At 39.8% G+C, this 18,826-nt stretch overlaps 1 protein-coding gene across 2 annotated transcripts in view; it reads left to right on the forward strand.

Moving 5' to 3' along the window:
• ENTPD5 (ectonucleoside triphosphate diphosphohydrolase 5 (inactive)) overlaps window positions 1-18,826 on the forward strand; it is a 28,510-nt gene that overhangs the window by 4,529 nt on the left and 5,155 nt on the right. For both annotated transcript variants that reach the window (XM_056851235.1, XM_056851236.1), the window contains exons 3-9: window positions 669-748; window positions 2,050-2,193; window positions 2,702-2,777; window positions 10,305-10,340; window positions 10,766-10,854; window positions 11,930-12,009; window positions 12,581-12,642. In XM_056851235.1, coding sequence (XP_056707213.1) covers window positions 669-748; window positions 2,050-2,193; window positions 2,702-2,777; window positions 10,305-10,340; window positions 10,766-10,854; window positions 11,930-12,009; window positions 12,581-12,642 — 567 coding nt within the window. The remainder of the gene's footprint in view (window positions 1-668; window positions 749-2,049; window positions 2,194-2,701; window positions 2,778-10,304; window positions 10,341-10,765; window positions 10,855-11,929; window positions 12,010-12,580; window positions 12,643-18,826) is intronic.

Consider the following 18,826-nt stretch of genomic DNA (forward strand, 5'->3'; position numbering starts at 1 on the left):
ATGTGTTTCTCAAGAGTATGATGTGGAACTCTTAAATCATAAGTGTTAGCTAATCTCAGCCTGGAGGACTTGTGCAACAAGATCTTAAACTTTTAATTTTCTTTGTGTTAGGAGTTGGGAATTTATAATTTTGTATTCTGATGGTCTTTTTTGCTCAGTCACTTTTGACCTATTCGTATAAATTTAATTCTCTTCCTAAATTGTTGCGGTTCAGTTGAGTTGTCTGCTTCTTGTGTTTCTTTGAGAAGGTTCCCAGTTGAAGGCTTAAGACTGACTGGTGGCTTTTTGTCTGAAATACTGTGAAGCAGATTGAGTTTTATAAGGACAGAAACATGATCATGGTATGAGGCACAGCTCTATGCTACTTGTTACATCAGTGTTTAAATTGATCTTGAAGTGAATTGTTAAGGGGGTGTTGGTTAACTGTAATCTCCCAACACACACAAAGCTGTGTTCTCAAAGCAGCCTTTGGTAGATCAGAGGGAGGCCATAGAAAGCCATCTTGTTTCACAAGATGGAGGAATGGGAAAACTTGGATGGATCACAATGCAGGAAATGTTAGATAACAATTTAACTCCTTAGGTTGATAAGCTTGTTCCAAATAAGCATTTTCTGTCCAAAAGCATTAGATTGTTACAACAGCTGCTTTATTTGCTTGTTTATTGCAGAAAAGCCTCCAGAATTAGAAGGGGAAATTTTTGAATCAGTCAAACCAGGTCTCTCAGCTTATGCAGATCAACCTTGGAAAGTAAGACATTATGATGGATTCCTTTGTTTTTGTGGCTTCTCTTTCCTCATTCTAGATGAAGTTGATATAACTTGAAAAAGAAAGAAAAATAATTGTCAAGAACCCCCAGTCCAAGGGATGGTCAGACAGCTCACAGATTTACCAAACAGCTGGGGTATGAATCCTCAAACCTCAGTCCTAGTAGCTGCCACCAGCCCCTTTATCTACCCAAACAGTGAGAAGCTAAAGGGCAAGCTTCCAACCTTCCTGGGATTGAAGTTATGAAAGTTAGCCCTGCAGGGTAGACCAGTTGCAGCAGGAGTTTCACAAAACAATTACTTGGTAGGTGTAGCAAGGTTCTGGAATTAGACTGAAGCCACCCAAAGACAAAAAACACCACAAGATATAATTAAAGTGATTTATTAAAGTTGTGCAAGAATATTTCTAAAGAAAACAGTGCACAGTGAGGAATTAAAATAACAAAGGCTAAGCCACTCAAGACTAAACACACAGTAAAACATTAGTTCAGAACAGCAAGATGTTACCCTTCTAGCTGAAATCCTCCAGCCGTCAGAAGTCCATTCTGTCCAGAGTCAAGAGATTCAGGCAGCATGCCTGAGCAGACCCATAAAGCAATCATAAGGTCTGAAGATGGATCATAGAGCCATAGTTTAGGTACCAAGAGTCCATAAATGCTCGAATGAAAAATGCTAACATTTATGCCCAAAAGATCTTAATTGGCTTGAGTTCATTAACCAATCAGATTCATTGCTAGTGGTGTTAATTAATTATGTAACGCTATTGCCAGCTAGATGACCAAGGGGGTCAAAGTGTGATAAATGGTGAGGGTTCAGCTAAAGTCTAAGCCCTTCCCATTTCTCACAGGTGACAAGCTCATATTTTTCTGATAAGTGAATGGAATGTGGTTAATTGGTTGTCGCTACAGTTCTGGCCTTGAGGAATAGGGAGTTAAGTTTGCCTCCCCTTGGCACCTGGAATCGTACCTCAGTCGCAAAAGGTCAAAGCTTGCTGAATATCAAACACAGTTATTTTCCATCTTAAATTTATATTGCAGGCTCTTTTCGCAGGCCGCAGCCTGAACCAGTGTTTGATAGAGGACAAGAAACTGCTTTAGGAACTCAGTTTCTTGACAGTAATATAAGGGTAGAGTGGAGTAAGGAATATGCATGGTGTTCACAACCAGGGTAGGTGCTGAGGAAGGCGTTGAGGGAAAATAGAGAAAGATTTGAAAGAAGCTTGAAAACTGCTCCTCCACCCAACGCCACTGAAATATTAATTTCTTGCTTTGTGTCAATCTTTAGGGTGCTGAAAGTGTAAGAGGATTGTTAGAAATGGCCCAGGAGGCTGTGCCACCTAGCCATTGGAAGAAGACCCCAGTAGTATTGAAAGCCACAGCTGGTCTGCGGCTGTTACCAGAGCACAAAGCCCAGGCTCTGCTCTCAGAGGTAAGGTTGGATTGTATTTCGAAAGCATAGGATGCAAAATCCAAAAATAAAAGCCAGTTCTGGAGGATGCAAAAGCTTGCATAGTGTTTTTTTGGTGTTTTGGTTAGTCTTAATACAAAGGTAATACCTCAATAAAAAGGTATTGGAGGGTATGGCATTGTGTAGAAAGGCTTTCTTAATGCTCTTTTTCCCCCCTTCTTGCTTGTGTGGGTATGTTTGCCTCTGGGTTTTGGTGGCTTTTGAGGGTTTTAACAAAAAATGTGGTATCTGGCTTATATAGGAACTTGGAAATACTGTTACAGTTGCCAGTATGGCTCTACCTTGATAAGAGTAGGGTGTCAGTGACAGAAAATAGCCCTGGTGTTGTTTTTAGTATCTAGAGGTTGAGTGAAAAGCACTAAACTTGCATCTACCTTCCCTTATGTTACATAGGAGAGGAAAGTTGTGCCGTACTTCAGTTCAGTTCCTGTTTCAAGGAACATAACCCCATTTTTTTTTCTTTTTGCAGGTCAGGGGAGTCTTTGAGGAATCACCCTTTCTAGTCCCCACTGATAGTGTTAGCATCATGGATGGAACATATGAAGGTGGGTCCTAGGAGGGAGGATTGGGATAACTGGGGGAAAATAATTATGGAAGCAGGAAGGAAGGAGAAGTGCCTCTCAGGGCTGACTGAAAGGTAAAAATATTCCTCCTGCTGCTCTCTGGATGTTAAAAATGACAGTATCCCTTCAGTCCCAAAGATGGCCGTAAGTTGAATATGAGTATCCAGTGTGATGCAGAGACAAAAAAATCTAATGCGATCTTGGGGTGCATCAACAGAGGCATAACATCCAAATCGCAAGATGTCATAGTTGCAGTGTACACAGCATTGGTCAGGCCGCACCTGGAGTATTGTGTGCAGTTCTGGAAGCCTCGCTATGAGGAAAGGCTGAGGGAGTTGGGAATGTTTAGTCTGGAGAAGAAGACATTGAGGGGGGACATGATTGCTCTTTTTGAGTATTTGAAGGGCTGTCACTTAGAGGAGGGCAGGGAGCAGTTCATGCTGGAAGCAGAGGATAGGACTCACAATAATGGGTTTAAATTTCAGGCAGAGAGCTACCGGCTGGATATTAGGAAAACGTTTTTTACAGTAAGAATTGTTAGACAGTGGAATCAGCTACCCAGGGAGGTGGTGAGCTCCCCCTCACTGGCAGTCTTTAAGCAGAGGCTGGACAATCACTTGTCAGGGATGCTCTGGGCTGATCCTGCACTGAGCAGGGGGTTGGACTAGATGGCTTGTATGGCCCCTTTCAACTCTATGATTGTTTTTTAATGGGTTTCCTATAGAGGGAAGCAAAAGACCTCCTTAGTCACACTAGTGAGACTTCATAGATACTACCAGATGAAAAGCGTAGTCTCTGTTAGACATGTTCCTTACCTCAGAATTCCAGCTGTAACAAACCTGGGCAAATTCTTAAGATTAATAGACTGAAGGAAGTTTTCCATCTTCTTTTTTGAGATCTCATCCTTATGATATAGTTTAGAATAGAAAAATACAAATTCTTTCTGAATATCTGTCGTAGTACAAATTGGTCCTTTTTGTGTTTGTATTTTGGCTATGATCTTTTTTTTTAAACGAGTCTCTTAGCTGGGTTGCCGAAAATTTACCTGGACGGTTTGCATGCTCAAAATATTTTTGCTTTGCACATTTCAATGACTTGTTCATATCTTCTGAAACTACCATATTTAGCTGGTGTTTATTTTCTGTAAAATAGTATTTCTTTGGATTTCTTGAGATTCAATAAGAAGGTCTTGTTCTAATTTTTGTAAATCCCAAAGTATACTGTTAGTTGATTGTAACTGTTGTTTTTTCCATACTGTGTGTTTGTGGATCATAAATCCTCTAATCACTGCTTTAAAAGCATCCCAAACTGTATTTAAGGTAGTTTCTCCATTCATGTTTCTTTCAAAAAAGTCTTTAACAAGAGCGTGCAATTCTGTTTGAATTTTCTCATCTTTCAAGAGTCTGTCATTTAGCCTCCATCTAAATGCGTGTCTATTATTCCACTCAAAAGAAATTGGGTTGTGGTCAGAAAAAGTTCTTGGTATAATGTGTACTTTACGTAGTTGTGTAAAAATAGACTTGCTTGCCCAAATCATATCTATTCTTGAATGTGAATCATGTCTTGCTGAATAAAAGGTAAATTCTTTAGCTGTAGTATTCATTGTTCTCCAGATGTCCTGAAGTTCAAAATCACTCATCATTTGAAAAAAATTTTTGGGAGACATCCCTCTTTATCATCTTTAGCTTTAGATTTCTTGTCCAAGGTAGGTGAAATGACTCCATTAAAATCTCCCATCAAGAAGACCTGTTCTTCAGTGTATTGGAGCAAAAGTTCATGTAGTTGTTTATAAAATACTGCCTTTCCTTCATTTGGTGAATAAAACCCAGCAATCAATGTTTTTTGTCCCATTATTTTTATTCTGATTATCACAATTCTGCCTTCTTCATCCTTGTATACAAGTTCTGGAGCCAAGTTAGGTTGTTCATATATAGCCACTCCTCTGGTTTTTGTTTTAGATGATGATATAAACACTTGACCCAACATCTTCCTTTCCAAGTATTTTTTGTCTTTTCTGGCTATATGAGTTTCTTGTAGACATATTAATGTATATTTTTGTTTATGCAAAAGTTTAAAAATCCTTTCCCTTTTAATTTTTTCATTCAGTCCATTCACATTCCATGAGATTGCTTTAGCCATGATGTTTGTTTTTTACGTAAGTAATCTTATGATGCTTGTCCTCCAACTGCTCCCTGTAAAGAGAGATCTTCTTCTTGTTGTTGTTCTTCTCTCCCTCCAGGAGAGGAACCCCCTAGGTCTTTTCTGTACTTTCTCATAAATTTTCCAACTTCAGCTAATGAGTTGATAGTGATTCTAACCCCTTTGTACAAAAAAGTTAGGCCTTGTGATAATATCCAGCAGTATTTTATTCCATTTTTTCTTAACGTTGCCGTGAAATCTTTGTAGATATTTCTCTTTGACATCAGATGTCGAGGGATGTCTTTTAAAATTATAAGATGGACTCCACCTATAGACATTGGAGAATCATAATGTAACTGCATAATAGCGTCCTTCATTCTGATGTCATAGAAGGTGATCATAACATCTCTTGGCTTAGATTTCTTTAGCCTTGCTGGTAAAGGAATCCTGTAAATCCTATTTATTGCATGATCTAAGGCCTGTTCTTCCATTTGGGTTAAGCCAGCTAATGTCTTCATTAAAATTCCTCTATTAGCTCCATATTCTTCAGGCAGATTGCGTATGCGAAGATTAGTCTCTCTGACTCTCATATCCATCATTGCCAGCTGATCTTTAGTGGATTCATCCTGGGAATGTATTGCATCAATCTGTTTTTCATGACTTTCTATTTTTTTCCCTTTATGTCCTTCTGTTCTTCTGTAACTTTTTAAACTGATGTATCCAATGTTTTCATTTCCGTTTGAATTGTAGTGACTTGGGTCTTCACATCTTTAATTTCTCCTGTCGTTGTATCCAGTTTTTGAGTGATGGATTGGGTAAAAGTATTCAGCATTGTAGTTAGTTGGTCCATCTGTTTTGATAGCTGCTCTTGTTGTTTGGACAGCTGATCATACTGTTTAGTATTTGATTCATTTTGTTTGGCAAACATCTCTGTAATTTTCTTATCCATGACGACTTCTTGAGTGGGTTCTTTACCTTTAGACAATGCAGGTGAAACAGTATGAATGGATCCTGACCTTTGGCGAGGTGCTGACATTTGGCATTAGACGTTTATTTTTATATGATTTTGGCAGTTCAGTGAAATGAGTCTCTAGAGTGTGGGTAGTATAATACCTTTTGGCAAGTGTGGCACAGTAAAAATCGCCGGTTAAAATTGCTTATTTCAAAGAATAATTAAGGTTTAAAAGATCAAGGTACCATAAAGTTTTCTGGAAGCTCTGGATCGGCTTTTAATCAGGAAACAGGAAGTTCGCCAGTATCTTGGAATCGCGGACCTTCCGTCGTCACCTTCTCTATGATTTTATAGCATGGGAGCTATTTGAGTGTTGCACGGAAATGACGCACTTCCGGTCCTACGAGGTGTCCGTCTCTTCCCGTCCCCCCTCCAAGGCTTTCTGATTAGAGTATGCCTTTTTCCTAGAGGCTTTTCTGGTACCTCGTCTTAAGAAGAACGTGACTGAGAAATTCTCACAAGCCAAAACAAACCACAGCCATTAAATAGGAGGGCTTTAGCTCTCTTCCTCCACCGGCAATGCTAAATCCAATTGGTAGTTTGCCATGTCTTTCAAGAGTCAAATTGTTTAGTCTACCCACAGATGAAATTGATAGAATCTCTGCCGCTTTATCTGATAAGTTATTTGCCAAGGAAAATTCTTGTTTGGAAGGTAAGAAGACGTGGTTTTCGGTGGTGGTTTTATCAATCGGTTAACAAGTCTTTATGAAGGTGAAATCAAAAGAGTTGTTGTCACTCACTCAGATTTCAGGAGGTGAGGTATTCTTTTCTTTAAGATGGTTAATTGGCCGGTAATAGGTAGAGGAAGTCCAAGCCTGATGCCAAAGAAGCGCTGACGGCGATGTTTTCCCCCTTTTTCCAGCGGGACAGCATCCAGACCTCCGGGGGACTTATAAAAGTCCCTCGGAGAGTGTGGGAGTCACACCGCTTTCTTTGAGTTGCAGGGGTATTCCTGCTTCCCAATTCACTAATTAGAATCGAGTTGGAGCGTTGAAACACTCCAAAATATTTCTTAGATTTCCCTGGGAGACTCTCCCAGAGAACTAGTGATATGGACGAGCACACTACTGGAACTTCCTTCAATCTATTAATCTTAAGAAGTTATCATCAGCTCAAAAGGATTCCTTGGAAGCACAAATCTCCTTGGAAGAGTTAGAAGAAGCTCTGGTTAAGCAAAAAACAGATAAAACCCCTGGTCCAGATGGAATAACAGCCTTGTTTTACCGAACATTTAAATTACATCTGCTGACTCTATTGTTGATGGTTTGCAATACAACAATGGATACTGGCTTGATTCCTGAAACATGGACACATGCTTTTATCTCATTGATTCATAAAGTTGGAAGTGATCCTGAGAAGGTTACAAATTACAGACCTATCTCTCTTTTAAATTGGATTACAAGATATATACCTCTGTTTTGTCAACTAAATTAAACAACTGATTAAAGACTTGATTCATGAAGACCAAGCAGGCTTTGTTCCGGGAAGACAAATTAAAGATAACCTTGGAGTACTTTTAGATGCTTTAGAGTACTATGAACATAAAAGCAGCTTTATGCTGAATATTATCTTTTTGGATGCAGAAAAGGCATTTGATATGGTCTCTAGGAACTTTATGAAAAAGGTTTTGGACAATATGAATTCTGACGAAAAATTTAAAAGAGGTATAAATGCAAAATATACAAAACAACAAGCGAAAATATTAGTAAATGAATCATGTCAGAAAATTGCAATATACGAAAAGGGACAAGACAAGGATGCCCACTTTCACCTTTGCTTTTTATTCTGGTCTTGGAAACATTATGCTGTAAAATACGAGAATCAGAAGACATCCATGGTCTAAAGATAAAGAAACATGAGTTTAAACTGAGAGCATTTGCGGATGATCTTCTATTGATTTTGGATGATCCTACTCACTCTGCTAATACTTTGAAAGGTATATTGGACTCTTACAGTGAGGTTTCAGGATTTAAAATTAATCAAGAGAACACAAACACAAACAATCTTTAAAAATCTTACTATAGCAGGACAACATGATTTTATTGACATACAGGATGGGAAAATGCAAAAAAAAATACTTGGAAATCTGGATTTCTATCAAAAATAAGGATTTGTTTACAAACAATTATGTCAAGTTATGGGAAACAATAAAAAAGAATATGCTGATATGGTCAAATAAGAAACTTTCTTTGCTTGGACGTATTTCGACCATACAAATGAACATTTTACCGAGATTATTGTTTCTGTTTCAAAATCTACCTGTAATATCCCAAGTAAAACACTTCGATGCTTGGAAAAAAGATTTAATAAACTTCATCTGGCAAGGGAAAAAACCAAGAATTGCCTACAAGTCCTTGGTAGACTCTAAAGATAGGGGTGGTTTCGCACTTCCTAATTTTAAACTATATGCTGAAGCAGCTGCCTTGGTATGACTTAAAGATTGGATGGAATTGTCCAGTACACGTTTATTAGACTTAGAGGGTTTTGACAATAGAAGTGGATGGCATGGATATTTATGGTATGGTAAAATTAAGACTCACGCATCATTTCAGCAACACATGGTTAAATCATCTTTATTTAAAACATGGTCCAGATATAAACATTTGCTGGAAACAAAAACCCCATTATGGATTTCATCACAAGAAATGTTGACGCTGAAACCGTTAAGACCAGCCCAATTTATTACTTATCAAGATCTTTTAAAGTGGGAAGGAATACACTGCTCACTTAAAGAACATGAAGAAGTTAAAGACAATCTAACTTGGTTCCAATATTATCAAATAAAATTGGTTTTTCTTCAAGATCAAAATTTCGGATTTTCAAAAAATAAATCGACCTTTCAAAAACTTATATTGGATACAAATGAACACTTAGTATCGAAAATCTACAAGTTATTGTTGGAACTTTATTTTGAGCAAGAAAGAATTAAACCCACTATGATTAATTGGGCACAAATGTTGGGTCACGATATACAACTTCATAAATGGGAAAGACTTTGGTCTCGAGATATGAAATCCATATTCTCTCAATCGTTAAGAGAAAATATTTACAAAATGATGTACTGTTGGTATTTGACACCGAAAAAACTGGCAAAGACTTACAAAACAATGTCCCCACAATGTTGGAAGTGTAAAAAAGAAATTGGTTCATTTCATCACATGTGGTGGACTTGTGAAAAAGCTAAAAAATTCTGGGACATGATATATAATGAAATGAGGCTGATTTTACAGAATAACATTCCAAAGATACCTGAAATGATGCTATTAAGTATGATACCGGACACTATAATTACCCAAAGATCATTTTTGATGTATGCCATTACTGCAGCGAGATTGACATATGCAGCTAAATGGAAACTGACTGAAATACCATATAAAAAAGACTGGATACAGAAAATGATGGACCTGATGGAAATGGCAAAACTTACAGCTTTAATTAATCAAAAAGATAATACGCAATTTTCGGAAGAATGGGGGGCATGGAAAACTTATTGTGCAACTAAATTTCAAATGGGGTCATTTAGAGGGTATTCATTAAACTAATATTTTTATACATATAAGTAAAAATAGCTTTTTATCATATGTTAAATTTATAATAAGGGCAAAATGTTATGTTATAATTGGTTTATTAAGTAATATATTAGTGAATGCAATGATATGTAAGATTAGTAACCATTTACAAAAGGGAAATAATTTTATTTCTAGATGGAAGGAGGTCAAACACAATTTAAATTTAATGTTATAATATATCAACAAAGTTTTGTTTTTCTGTTATTGTAATTTTGATGACAATGGACTGTTAAACTTGTTGAATAGTCGAGTTAAGATTTTGGAGAAAATAATAAAAAATTAAACACACACACACACACAAAAAAACCCTGGGCAAATTCAAACAACCAAACTGGCATTGTGAGTAAGTAGGTTATCTACTATATAGGTTGAATCTTGATACCCAGAGAAATGGTTGGATGTTTTATCACATGTTTTAATTCAGCCTACATGTACCAAGCAGTTTTCAACTCACTTTCCAATAAAAGATGTTGCAATGATTACTGAGAGATGACTTCAAAAGATTATGGAAGATACAAAAAATAAAGTTGTGGATATTTGGGTGGGGAGGGGAATTAAAGTCTTGGATAAAAAGCTTCAGTGAAAGATGAGAAAGAGAAATAAATATTCCAGATGCATGTTCAAACATATGGGTAAGGGATCGAATCAAATCCTACTTGGATAAATATGGTTAATTGATTAGCAGAAAACAGAGGTAGAGACAGTGTAGTAATAACTGCATTTTTGTGCACTGCATTTAAAGTCTAAATATGGAAAAAGTTTCAGAGGCTCTTTTCTTGCTTTTTGCAGGTATTCTAGCTTGGATCACTGTGAACTTCTTGACAGGTAATTTGTCAGTACATGATTCACATTTAAGGTGGACAGTGACTCTCCATAAATACTGAGCATGTCATCCTGTGGCTGTGGACTATTTTCTTGAGAGAGCCGGTGTGGTGTAGTGGTTAAGAAGACCCAGGTTCAAATCCCCACTTGTGCCATGGAGGCTCACTAGGTGACCTTGGCCAGTCACACTTTTCAGCCTAACCTACCTCACAGGGTTGTTGTGAGGATAAAATGGAGAAGGGGAGAATGATGTAAACCACTTTGGATGCCCATTAGGGAGAAAGGCAGGGTATAAATGAATTAAATAAATTAAATACATAAATACATCTGCTACAGTATCATATAATTCTGCCACAACCCAGCCAAGGTTGCCAAAAAACAATGGGAATGTGTGGGCAGTCTTTGAACTTCTTCAATGATATTTGTAGGGCAGCTGTATGGCCAGAAGCAGCAGACAGTGGGAACCTTGGACCTCGGAGGAGCCTCAACTCAGATTACATTTTTGCCACAACTAGAGGTGAGCAGTAGGTTTAATTCGGTATTTTTTGGATTGTTGAAACTGGATAATATCATATTTGTGATCCTATTTTTCTTAACACAGAAGCTAATCTGTTAGGTTGCTAGAGTCTATCAGGATTTTAAAACAACATTATAAAGAACGTGAACTGAAATATATGTGTGTGAGCCAGTGTGGTGCAATGGTTAGCATGCTGGACTAGGACGAACTAATGCCTTGGGCTAATCACACTTTCAGCCTAGCCTACCATAAAAGAAGAGGGGGAAACCACAGACACTGTCCTGAGCTCCTTGGTGGAAGGGTGAAATTAAAATGCATTAAAATAAATAAATAACACATTTAGCTTTGCTGCTCTTCAAACTCTAGGCCTTATTGTTTAAAGTAGGGCAGCAATCCAAACACTTTCCCTAAGGCTTGCTGGAAGTCTTGGCTGTCTGTCTCTTATTACATTTTTATCCCACCCTTTCTCCAAGGATTGCACATCATTCTCCCTTCCTCCGTGTGGGGCCATGGCTCAGTGGTAGAGCATTTGCAGAAAGTCCTGGGTTCAATCCCCGGCATTTCCAGTTAGCAGGATAAGGTGATGTGAAAGACCTCCATCTGAGACCCTGAAGAGCCGCTGCCAGTCTGAGTAGACAATACTGACCTTGATGTCCTGATTCAGTACAAGGCAGCTTCATATGATCTTCACAACTATAGGATTAGACTGAGAGGGAGTGATTGGCTAAGGTGACCCACATACACTCACTACAAGGAGCAGAGAGGATGCTTCTTAGGCTTAGCTGGGTTGCGAGCTGGAGAAGTCAGGTAAAATATAGCCATAAGTAATAATAATTGATATTGGACTAGCAAGGCTCTTACACTTCCCAATATTTGAGGACTGGTGTACATGATAAAGTACTTTGTAGAGGTAGTCATGCTACAAATAACTCATCAGAATTCTTTTTGCTGTTGTAGAAAAGCAGGCTTTCCATCTAATATGGATGTGATCTGTTTACATAATCTATATGAAAATCAAAGAGTTTCTGACCTGTTTTCTTAGAAGATAATCTTTTTTTCTCATCCTAATTTTTAGGATACCCTGGAACAAACACCAGTGGATTTCCTTTCCTCATTTGAAATGTTCAACAGCACTTACAAACTCTACACACACAGGTGAGTGGAGATGTCCTATAAAAACAGCCATTCTCCAGTGTATCTTGTAACTCGTCACAGCTTTAGGTATCTTAAAATTTTGTCATATACAGATATAAAGCCAGTATATTTTGCTGGTTGTCAGAGTTATTTTTAAAAAAACAACTGTTGCCGAGTGCCAGAAATAGGTGTTGTCTTTTTGCATTATACCGGTGTTTGCATGATGATAAAGAGTCACATGTTGGCATTTCATAACTGAGGTTATTTCAGCAGAATTCATACTTCTAAGTAGGCTGCTGCCTAGTCTTTCACAAATGGGATAGATCAGTGTGCACATTTTTGAACATATGCCTTATATTGAATCAGACTGCTGGGCCGTTTCATTCAGAATTGTCTACTCCGACTGACAGCAGCTGTCTTCAGGGTTTGTGGCAGAGAGAGGTCATTTGCATCACATGCAGCCTGAGGTTCTTTAACTGGAGATGATAGGGATAAAACCTGGGAACTTCTACAGGCAAGAGATGTTCTCTACACCTCATTGGCACATCTCTTTTTAGTTTAACATACACACAATGTTTTTCCTTGTTTGCAGCTATTTAGGTTTCGGGCTGAAGGCTGCACGACTAGCAACGTTAGGAGCCCTGGAAATGGAAGGTAAGGTTGGATAAAATAAACTGCGTTGTTTTTTGAAATCTTCCACATTTTCCAACTGGAGTCTCATTCTTGTCTGTGAGGCTCTTCCCTTGCCGGTGCTGCCCCTTCGTCCTCCTCCATTGTGTCCCGCTGCCCTGGGACCATGTCAGATCTAGACACAGTCTCTGCGTTTACTGGTTTTGGTTTGTCTTGGAAATAGATGGTACTTGTTTCCAATGTAAGTATTTAAGACAATTCTGTAGTGCCTGTCTCTGCAAGTGGACTCAAGGTGGTTACTATACAAAGAAAGGAAATAAAATACAATATAACTGGATGATAAGAGCCCCGTGGCTCAGAGTGGTAAGCTGCAGTACTGCAGTCCAAACTCTCCTCACGACCTGAGTTCGATCCCAATGGAAGTTGGTTTCAGGTAGCCGGCTCGAGGTTGACTCAGCCTTCCATCCTTCCGAGGTCGGTAAAATGAGTACCCAGCTTGCTGGGGGTAAAGGGAAGATGACTGGGGAAGGCACTGGCAAACCACCCCACAAACAAAGTCTGCCTAGAAAATGTCAGGATGTGACGTCACCCCATGGGTCAGGAATGATCCGGTGCTTGCACAGGGGACCTTTACCTTTATAACTGGATGATAATTTCAGGAGGATTGTGGGAGAGTCTTACGCTAGCCAACCAAGAATATCGGTAGTATTGTCGAAGGCTTTCACGGTCAGAGTTCTTTGGTTCTTGTAGGTTATCCGGGCTGTGTAACCGTGGTCTTGGAATTTTCTTTCCTGACGTTTCGCCAGCAACTGTGGCAGGCATCTTCAGAGTAGTAACACTGAAGGACAGTGTCTCTCAGTGTCAAGGGTGTAGGAAGAGTAATATATAGTCAGAAAGGGGTTGGGTTTGAGCTGAGTATTGTCCTGCAAAAGTATTGTCCTGTAAGTATCAAGATAATGTGCTAATGAGGGTATGGTATGTTAATATGGAACCATTGTATCCTGAAGTGATCTGTTAATGTGTGTAATCCAAAGCTAATCTGTATGGCCATTGTTGAATGTTGTCTTTGTCTGGAGGTTTTTCAGGGCAGGAAGCCAAGCCTTATTCATTCTTAAACTCTCCTCTTTTCTGTTAAAGTTGTGCTGATGTTTATGAATTTCAATGGCTTCTCTGTGCAATCTGACAAAATAGTTGGTAGAATTGTCCAGTCTTTCAGTGTCTTGGAATAAGACCCTGTGTCCTGTTTGTGTCAGTCCATGTTCAGCCACTGCTGATTTCTCAGGTTGGCCAAGTCTGCAGTATCTTTCATGTTCTTTTATCCTTGTTTGTATGCTGCGTTTTGTGGTCCCGATGTAAACTTCTCCACAGCTGCAAGGTATACGATATACCCCTGCAGAGGTGAGGGGGTCTCTTTTGTCTTTTGCTGATCGTAGCATTTGTTGTATTTTCTTGGTGGGTTTAAACACTGTTTGTAGGTTATGTTTTTTCAAAAGTTTCTCCATCCTATCAGTGACTCCTTTAATAAATGGCAAGAATACCTTTCCTATGGGAGACTGTTTTTCTTGAGTTTTCTGATTTTTGTTTGGTTTAATGGCCCTTCTGATTTCATACAAACAAGGATACTGCAGACTTGGCCAACCTGAGAAATCAGCAGTGGCTGAACATGGACTGACACAAACAGGACACAGGGTCTTATTCCAAGACACTGAAAGACTGGACAATTCTACCAACTATTTTGTCAGATTGCACAGAGAAGCCATTGAAATTCATAAACATCAGCACAACTTTAACAGAAAAGAGGAGAGTTTAAGAATGAATAAGGCTTGGCTTCCTGCCCTGAAAAACCTCAAGACAAAGACAACATTCAACAATGGCCATACAGATTAGCTTTGGATTACACACATTAACAGATCACTTCAGGATACAATGGTTCCATATTAACATACCATACCCTCATTAGCACATTATCTTGATACTTACAGGACAATACTTTTGCAGGACAATACTCAGCTCAAACCCAACCCCTTTCTGACTATATATTACTCTTCCTACACCCTTGACACTGAGAGACACTGTCCTTCAGTGTTACTACTCTGAAGATGCCTGCCACAGTTGCTGGCGAAACGTCAGGAAAGAAAATTCCAAGACCACGGTTACACAGCCCGGATAACCTACAAGAACCAATATCGGTAGTCTTTGGTAGAATGATGGTTAGGAATAACATTTTGCGGCTTCAGCCACCTGAACTTGGTCAGGGAATCCAACTTGGTTGATACTATTATAGTTTGAAAATCCCATGCTTCCATTGGATTGCTGCTACCTGGAGTGGCAGCCAATACTGTCAGTATGTCAAAAACAACATTTTGTTGTTTTTCATCCTGACAGAAAGTTAGGAGAAATAGGTGTATTTTAGTCGCATTTCTAAAAATTTGTATGGCAGGTGGCAGATGAACTGAGAGAGTATATTCTATAGTTTCTATGCTGCCACCTAAAAGGCCCTGTTGCATATTACCGCCCATCAAAAGGGTAGCACACACAGGTAGGTTCCTATTGGAGAATGTGGTCCTTCAGGTATCTCATCTTCAAACTGTTGAAATCTTTAAAGGTTAAAACTGGCACTTGGAAATTGTGCTTGGAAATTAACTGGCAGCCAGTGTAAATGATTCAGAGTAGATGTCATGCAATCATGTCACTGAGCTCCAGTTACGTCCAGGTAACTGCATTTTGGGTTCAATTCCAAAAACTCTTCAAAGGCAACCCTATAGACTGTTACAGTAATCTAATCTGGCTCTTATTAGGGCATGTGTGTATCTGTGGTCAGAGGTGACTTTTTACAGGAAGGATCACAGCTAGTTTATGTATCTAAGCTGATGATAGGCACCCCAGGCCACTGCTGGGACCTTGACCACCTAGTTGCAAGGGTGGGGTCAAAGAGACAAACTGTGAACCTGAGACATCAGAGGGAGTACAGTTCCACCCAGAACAGGTTGAGTCTCATACCCGGGATCAACAGGATCTCCAACAGATAGCATCTCCTCCTTGTCAGGATTGTTTGTTTACCAGCCTCCGGACTTCTACTGCCTTCAGATTCTAGTCCAGATAGTTCACTGCCTCTTTAGGATACACTGAGCATAAGAAATAGGACAGTGTGTGATCACCTCTCCCAGTGGTTTAATTGAAGATAGTAAAAATACTGGATACTGTGCTGGGAGTAGGTATCCAGACCAGCAGCTGTGTGTGTGCTCTGCCTACAGTGTTTGGCTAAGTTGGTGCAAGAGAATTCTTTGCTGCATTGTGACTGAAAGAGGAAAAAAAGCATGGGGGGTGTAAAAGTCTTAGAAGAAGGTGCCAGTGTCCATGCCTGCTGACTTAGCTGCCACAAATGGAAGGTGGCTTTGGGAGTTCAGGGCAGGGGTTGAATGCAGAGTGATGGAGTGAGTGTGCAGAGAGAGAATACCACCACAACCATCACTCCCCAGTCTCCGGTTTGATTTGGGAAAGCCATCCATCTCTGTCTGCTGGCTGGCTGTGGTAGCCCTGCCCCCTGCTACAATATGATGAGTGGCCCTGCTGTCATTGGAGAGGCACACCACAAACTTGCTAGGATGAAGCCACTAGCTTGCATTATTGGCATAATGCCTGTGCTGCTTGGCAGTGTGTCCTTCAGTCTTGGTCCCACCAATTAATCATGAGAAACTTTTGCTTTGCAGTGGGAGCTTTAATTGATCTACCTGCTACATTTTGTTGCTTAATTGTTGCTTAATTCTTGTAGCTCTAAGGGTAATGTCTACATGTAGTGGTTCCATTTTCTTCAGGTCTGCTTTCTGGCAACTTTGATAAAACCTTCCTTCATGGGTAGCAAACTAATTAATGCTGAGCAAATATGCAGCTTGATCTCCCCTCTAGGGGAGGGGCTAGGACTCAGTGGTAGAGTGCCTTCTTGGCATGGAAAAGATCCCAGGTTCAATGCCCGGCCTCTCCAGCTAAAAGGATGAGGTGGTAGGTGATGTGAAAGACTTCAGCCTGAGACCCTGGAGAGCCACTACTACTCTGAGTTGATGATACTGACTTTGATGGACCAATGGTCTGAATCAGTATAAGGCATCTTCATGTGTTCATGTGCTTTCTTTTTTATGGTTGCATAGGAGCTTAATGTGTTTCTGGTTTGGCATTTAATGCTCTAAATGGGCAGCCTGGAGTCTGGAATATCTCATGGTGAAAATGCTGTTTCCCCTCTGTGGGCTGTGCTTGACAGTCTCACCCCACAGTTCTTTCCATCAGAATTTAATTCCAGATTATTGCACTGCATGCTCAGACTTGAGGGGTCTATTGCAGCCCCCGCTTGCATTACTAGGAATACATGAGTGTGTGCAGTTTTATGTGCCTGGGAATGTGCATCCCTAATGATTTGCATTCTAGTTGCATGATTTGCATTCTGTTCTATTTGCATCCCTGACTAATGATTTGCATACCCTCGTTCACTGTTTGTAGTGAAAGTGTGTGTGGGTCAAATGGATACCTTTTGTCATCATTGAATCCTCACCTGCATCCTGTGCAGGTTTCATGGTCCAGCAAGAGAATCTGTGTGCGAAAATGGCTTCTCCTCTCAGATTTTTCTTATTAATCACCGAGCTGGAATGCAGACTGGCAGGGGATAAAGGCACATTGAACAATGGCTGGCATGTGGTTTGCATGGATCAGATAAGCTGAACAGGCACATTCAGTTCTCCAGAATTGTCCCATTCGCATGTGTCCAGGGAAACGTTCCTGGCAAGCCTCTAACTCAATGGTTCCCAAACCTTTCCAGGCAGTGCCCCTTGCCCTACCCCACAAAAAGCATTATTCAGGACAGCGTTTTGCATGACCCACTAAGGAAGATAACAAAATTCAAAATAGCAACAGAATTGGCCATCTTCTGGACATGTAGGGGTCACTGGGGTGTGTGTGTGGGGGAGGTAGTTGTGAATTTCCTGCATTGTGCAGGGGGTTGGACTAGATGGCCCTGGTGGTCCCTTCCAACTCTATGATTCATTGAAAACAGTAACAATTAATTGCACATTTATTCAATAACAAATTAAAACTTTAAAGTTTAATTTATTCAACAGAATTGATGAACTTGATCCAGTGATGCCAGCTTTTCAAAGCCTGATAGAATCTTAGATACCACATTTAGTTCACTGCTCAGTAAATTCTTAATGTGATGGATGGGATTGATGAAGTGATACCAGTTTCCCAATGTCTGGTTTAAAGTCATTGCCCCTTAGTACCCACTGCTGCCCCTTTGCCTCTTAGCACCCCGCTAGGGAATCCCACCACCTACTAGGGGGCAGTACCACCCACTTTGGGAACCACTGCTCTAACAGGCTAGCTGCATGCTGTGGAATTTCCTTTGTACTCTTCCTGATGTGTAGCCTTTCTTCAAAGAGATAACTGAGGCAGGGAATTTGGTACTCTACGCAGATATGCAAACCATCTGACAGGATCCAAGCTGTGAAATGCCAACTTGAAAGACAGACAGCATAATCCTAAGCAAAGTTACACCCTTCTAAATGCATTATCTTCAATGGATCTGAAAGGGTGTAACTCTTAGTCTAGGATGTGAAAGTCTAGGATTAGCCAAGCTTTGGAAAATAATTGGTTACCCTGTGTAGCATATACCGGTAATTATTAAAGTCAAACCTGAGCAGAGGTGAGTTTAGGCTGTGATTACTTTGCTTACATTGCAAAGCCCTAGCTGAAAACTTACACTGTCTGCTTATAATCTACTTTCTAAAGAGTGAATGGAATTTTTTTACTCCCCCTCCCCTCAAATTATAGGAGAGGCAAGAATGTTCATGTGCTGGAATTTGAAAAGACATAATTTCAAGGGGTGCTATTCTATCGTCCTTTTAAAAAATACATTGTTTCGTTATTATGACTGGGGTTCCCAAACTTGTTGTAAAGATTTCTTCCATGTGAATTTCACATACCACTACTGTTACCATGTTCCCCACCCCACCTTTGGGCTACCATAGTACAGAGTGCATTTTGCCCCCCCCTCTATCTGTCTAGATTCCATGCTGTCCATCCTTGCGATGTAAATTTCTGCCCATTTGTGTACTTTCAGTCTGTTTTGGGGCCAAAAGTATTTTCCAGCCTGAATCCCCCTGATGTTTCTCCCCTATAAAAACTAGGCCAGGGGCCTTAACCTAGGTGGAGTCTAATGAAT

This window comes from Euleptes europaea, chromosome 6 (genome assembly GCF_029931775.1).
Source record: "Euleptes europaea isolate rEulEur1 chromosome 6, rEulEur1.hap1, whole genome shotgun sequence".
Taxonomy (NCBI): domain Eukaryota; kingdom Metazoa; phylum Chordata; class Lepidosauria; order Squamata; family Sphaerodactylidae; genus Euleptes; species Euleptes europaea.